Source organism: Falco rusticolus, chromosome 1, assembly GCF_015220075.1.
Source record: "Falco rusticolus isolate bFalRus1 chromosome 1, bFalRus1.pri, whole genome shotgun sequence".
In the NCBI taxonomy this organism is placed as follows: Eukaryota; Metazoa; Chordata; class Aves; order Falconiformes; family Falconidae; genus Falco; species Falco rusticolus.
The window spans coordinates 6,782,534-6,788,533 of record NC_051187.1 but is presented as its reverse complement, the minus strand read 5'-3'; the positions used below and the strand labels follow the sequence as shown (position 1 = coordinate 6,788,533).

The window sequence follows — 6,000 nt, the reverse complement described above, 5'->3', positions numbered from 1 at the left end:
CATCTTGCAAGAAAACTGCAGTAAATGAGCAAAAAGATACGTATTTTTAAGCAGCAAGATGATAAAATTTCAGGTTGGTACAACACTGGTAACAGGACGCATTGTGTGAGCTATTTTTGCACATGCAAGTATGAAGTATCTGCATCCTTAGGGGTACTCAAAAGCAACACCTTCACGGGGGCCTTTACTACCAGAGAGAAGCAGGAGTTCCACGGGCTGGCACAGCCGCAGGGGCATGGTGCCCCTGGCTGCTGGGGCAGTTCCGACTGCACAGGGAGGGGGCCACCCCCATCCGTGCTAACAAAGGTTAACCAAGCATTTTCAGCGGCGCAGCCACTTGTTACGTACTAATCAAGATAAATTGCTGGGATAAATGTGGTTAGAAAACGGCAGAGGAGCCAGGAAAAAATTAAAACCTGGCTCTGGCCAAGTATTCTTTTTCTGTAGTACAAAGAAATCCCTTGTCACCGAGCCCCCGTCCGCCCGCCTTACCAACACGGATCTCCTACGGGTTCCTGCCCTAGGAGCCAGCAGGTTGGGAGACCAAGGCAAGAGACCGCATGGCATCGTCTGAGGGCCAGACAGGGGGCAAAGTGGTTCTCCAGAGTTTGTCCTTACGCCCAGGACAAGACAGCAGGATCACGCTAACTCCGGGCTGCCCTGAGTATATTCCTACCCGTATTTACGACGGCAGTATTTGGCTACCAGAGTAAACCACCCAAGTGTTACACCTCCTGGCTGCATCAAAAGCCTTTGAGCTTAACGTGAGACTACAAAGAACACACCAATCCGATGCATGTTTCATATACATATTTATATATATTTCATGTACAAAGTTACATTCTGAACCCCATGGATTCAATAATAGAAATAAATACTGAAATAACTACACTGCTATATGAGCTTTTCTGCTCACAGAAAAGAAGCCTCAAGTTTTAACAGACAGCAAGTTTAACGCTGTAGTATCCATCCCAGATTACAGAGGCAAGTAAAATTCAGCGTAAAGTGTCCAACAGACAAAACTTTCAAAAATTACAGACCATAAAATGTTTAAAATATATGTTTAAAAGATTGAGAAATGTGCATCAACAAAATTAATAAAGGAAACTTAATCTTGTTAGAGGGCGGGAGACACATTTAGTGTATAGAAAAATGCTTTGAGGTGCAACATAGGTTGTTACAATATGGCATAACCCTGTTAGAAAAAACATTTAATTTCCCTAAAGAACTGTATTCGAGTTTACCGTGTCTTGTTTTACAGAGCAGGGCCTTCACAAGACCCTGTCTCAACAGGGCCACTTACAAGAGTGCTAAGTCAGGTTTAATCCTTTGGTAACTTTTATAATACTCACATGGAAATAAATATTCAGTTACACAGCATTTTAAAAGACACACGTTCTTTAGAACAGTTAGTATAATAAAACAGATTTAACATTTGTTTGTTACTAAGGCAGCCTATGATAAAGTGTCTACGCTCTGCCAGCTCTATCTGATCCAACGCAGGAAGACCTTTACAAGAAATGGACGATGCAGCAGCTTATACAACGCGTTTCACCTTTACCATGCAAACACCCTTACCCAGGCAAGTAATGTGCTGCATATTTTGTGCTCGAAATGTTTCCAAACTATTAACAAGCTGTAGCTATCAAGAGATTAGCTCCTATTTATATGATGCTTTAATCACATGAGTGTATGCATAAACACATTCTTGAGACGGATTTGTAGGAGTGTATTGTCATCGCGATGCCTGGGGTTTTACGTGCTTTATTCACCGTTCAGAGCGACCTTACGTAAAGTTTACAAAACCCAGGGCACTGCGATGACAACAGGGACCCGTTTAATCTACTGTACCTTAGGACAGGGGATAAAGTTTTTAAATGAGAAATACAAGAGAAGTGCACATGCCTTTTATCTACACCCACAGTGGTACACAGTTCACTATTGTTTTCCTTAAAACCCTTCCACTTTTGGACAGAAACAATCATTCTCAAATATTTGCAGGAGTTGGCCCACTGAGGTGACTAAAATGGCACGGTGGACCAGATATATTTGGCAAAAGACCAGGTACACGCTTGCCAGATCGAACCGCTCTATTTGATAGCGGTAAAGCCGTTCAGAGAAAACAGCTCATCACCAATTACAAATAAAATGCTATACAAGAACCAAGGAACAGAATTGTGCGCTTTTTTTCTGAGAACATGAGAATGTGACAATCAACCAGTAAGTAAAAGCTTTGGAGACTTTTTTTCCCAAAGAGGGAAAAAACAAAAATAATCGTAAGAAAATGGCAGGAGAAGCAATGAAACTGCACCACTCACAGTGAAGATTCTGCACAACAGTAAAAGTTTAGACAGCATTTTTCTTAGACATCCAATTTTGTAAGTTAATTCCGACATGCTTCGGGTTCAGCGTACATGTCTATGTAAGTTTTAAATAGGTCTTTCTAAGAGTGTTTACTCAGTTTACTTTCTGTAATTTTTCAAAAGCTCCCAGACTTTATATTTAAGCCAAAGTACTTTGTGACGTCAAAGATGAATTTGGAAAGCAAATTATGAACAACATGCTCTCATCGCTTTTGGCATTCTGAAGAGAAAAATACTACCAGGATATTAGACATCTTTAATAAGGATTTTTACTACATAGTTCATGTCCTAAATACATATTTACGAGAGGAACAGCTGTGTACAAAATATGTCGCTTAAAAAGTATTTATACATATAAATCTAACCAATAGACCTGAATGGAGATTTTCTGGTTTATCAGCTATGATATGCATTTGAAAAAGCTGCCTAAATATATATTTACACAATAGACCTCAGCTAAATGTGTTCATTTAAAAAATTAAGAAAATATATAAACACATGCTTGCCTGATAGACCAGAACTGCTCCTATTGCATAAAAATGTTTAGGCAGTTTTAAAAAAGTGTTTCTCTATTTACTCCTCTGAAACTGTTCAGTTCTCTCCCATAACCAAGTTACTAAATTTCTCTGCTAATCTGAACAGGACAGTCCCAGCCTTTTGGGGGTAAATGCTGGATGTTTATTAAAACCCCTCAAAACTTTTACTTTCCACAGACTAAATGAAAGAGCAAATCTGGATTTTAAAATGTTCTGAAGTACAGAAATCATGAAGTGTTTAACTTAGGTCTGATACTAATGTAGGAAATTCAATGTAAAAGGAAGACAATCTTCAACTCACACTTATGGTTAAAAAAATAGATGGTGAGTAGACAGAATGTCAGCCTAATATTAGAGTCTCCTGACTTCCACCAATTTATTCAATCTTAGTGTTACCTGCTAACATTGTCACTACATTTTTTTTTGTTTGTTTACTAAATTGGGGTATGCAAATACAAAAAATACATTTTTGTACCTAATTATCTGGCACTAAAGTTCCTTTACAATCTTGCTTGGGCAGAACGCATTTTTCCTGTACAATCTCAGTCTTTTCTCATGCTCTAATCCAGGTCTCTAACCTTCACACACGTAGTGCCTCATGAGTTTGACCAGCTAGGCAGAGAAGATCATCATTCTAGTGCTTAGGACATAAGGAGTTAAGACAAGAAAAGAACAAAACATATCCCCTGCTCAGGAATTTTATAGTTAATTTTCAAATTTCAATCATCTTAAGAATACCCTTTGGAAACAGAGTTGTTCCATGTCAGGGAAATGGAAAAACACTATACTCAAAATTGCTCATTATTGAGGGCAGCAGTTCTCAAACTTTAAGGTTCAATAGTGAAAATGTGATTTTATTTAGATATTGTCATCTAAATTCCTATACAATCTTCTCTCCCCCCCCCCCCCCCCCCCCCCCCCCGAAATTCCGATGAATGTAACAAATTAAACCGTATACACTATGGAAGCAAGATTTTCCAGGTTTGATAACAAAAGCAGAAATTTACAGTTTGCTTTAGCCCTCTCTGAATATTTGGATGAGTCTTAATAATCCATCTTTTAATTTGTCCATTTTTTGATACTCTGGGAATAACTTTGCTGTTTTACTCAATGCATTATACAGTGAAATGAAGCTCAGTTGTAATAAAGCTGAATTCAAGTGAGACTACCAAAGAAGTGAACTACATTAGATTGCTGTGGTACAGTAAAACTAATGTCTCAGTTGCTTACTATGGTGTGCACACCAGTTTTGAGAAAGATCTGATTTCATTATACTGTTCCATGTAACACGGGTGCAGTAAAACAGCACAAGCTAATTCCTGTATAGTTAAAGGTATGACAGATTTGCAATATAAAGTTAAACAGCAAAGAAATGCTTCAACATCATGTAGTGAAACAGGTTTCACAAAATTAAAAAAAAAAACATGCAGAAGCTTTTTTTTTTTTGCTTTTTTTTTTTCTTTTTCTTTTTTTAAGGTCTCCAGCTGCATCCTACAGGCTCACTCACTGCCACACATTACTTGCCACACTATCAAGTGACTCCTCTCAGCTTTGGCTACAGAAGGTTCAAGTTGTAGAGCTTCTCCAAGGAGTTCAGATTCTCCACCTTCATCACCTGAAAAACAAGAGCTTTGATTCAGGCAGACAATAAAGCACAGTATTAACGCCGAATGGAGCAAGACAAGTGACATCTAGGTTATCAACAAAAACACTGTGTAAGACTGTAGTTGCCATACGACCATATAAAAGCATACTCAAGATTGTGAATATATACATTACAAATTGAAAGTCTGTTGCATAAGTATCTCAGAGCCTCGTATTCCGATGGTCATATTCTTCAGTTCTAGCCCCCAATATTAACTGCAATTTTGCAAGCATCCCTATTCTAAACACGTCGTTACTTCAAAATCCTGGAGACAGAGAAACAACCTCATCTGCAAACTTGCAGTATCTCCCAGGCAGAGCTGGAGATCGTTATGCTACAAGCAAGTGTGCTAGCACAGACACATAAACCATATCAAGTGCTCTGGAAATAAGGCGGTCATCGAGCACAAGTGCAACGACGCAAGATTCACGTCTGCGATGGACTTTTCCCCTTCTCTGCACTTGTTCTAGTTATCCCGGCTTGTCCCAGCTCTGCACGCGCTGGCACACGGCAGCCTTAATTCTCCATTACTGGTCTTCAAAAGAGAAGAGCAGTTTTGTAACTGCGTCTGAACTCTTGGTGACACGAGCTGACTCGGATCAAAGGTGCCAGACTAACCACTACACAGAACTGCACGTAGACAGTCATAAACATCAACACAGAGGCAGTCTTGTGGTTAACAGAAGAACATCAGTTTAATCAGATGAAGTGGGAACTGACCTACAACTTGAGGAAGGTTTCAAGTCACAGTTTGGCTGCTTTTCTGGTTAGACTACTTTGGAGGTCTGAGGAATCTAAACACAGAACAGCCTGAAATTGCTCTCAAGCCGGTTTGCTGCACCAGCGTGGTAATGCCTGAGCTAATACAGGGCAACGCTGATGCTTAAGGTCACGGCTCTGCATCGTGCCACAAGGACAGAACAGGCACATCTGGTACGTGGCTATACCAGCTTGCTTGGAGTAAGTGCAGAGTTAGCGCTCACTACAGCGTGGTACAAAACTGCCTCAAGTCCTGCCTCCCGCTTAACTCCACTTGAGGTTACCAGCAGGAACTTGGTTTTCCTTGATTAGTGGGAATGACAGAATTTGGACTGGCCTTCGTGGGTTTTTCTTTGTAGTGGTTTTTGTGGGGTTTTTTTTTCTTGTTTGTTTGTTTTTGAAAAACACTATGGACAGATTTAGACAAAAGGTCAAGACCAGGTCTAGGAGTTGTGACTCCTTTTAATGCACTTCTTGTCAAGGTCTCCAGCTGCAGATTCTCAGCATAGAACCACAGCCACTCTCATTTCATTATATTTCCCCAAAAGCTTAAATTATATATAAAAAAATCTTTACACAAGATATCTTCGATGGGCTAAATCATGCAAAAGTGCTATCCAAAAAAAGCAGTGATCATAATAAGAAGGGCATGCAAAGTTATCAGTGAACTACTTTTTCCCGTTTCACTCAAAAATAA

General features: G+C 39.6%; 1 protein-coding gene across 9 annotated transcripts in view; it reads right to left on the bottom strand.

Annotated features, from left to right (window-relative positions):
* Positions 1 to 795: 795 nt before the first annotated feature.
* SPAG9 (sperm associated antigen 9) overlaps positions 796 to 6,000 on the bottom strand; it is a 65,855-nt gene continuing 60,650 nt past the window's right edge. For all 9 annotated transcript variants that reach the window (XM_037406927.1, XM_037406951.1, XM_037406936.1 and 6 more), the window contains one exon: positions 796 to 4,514. In XM_037406927.1, coding sequence (XP_037262824.1) covers positions 4,399 to 4,514 — 116 coding nt within the window. In that variant the 3' untranslated portion in view covers positions 796 to 4,398. The remainder of the gene's footprint in view (positions 4,515 to 6,000) is intronic.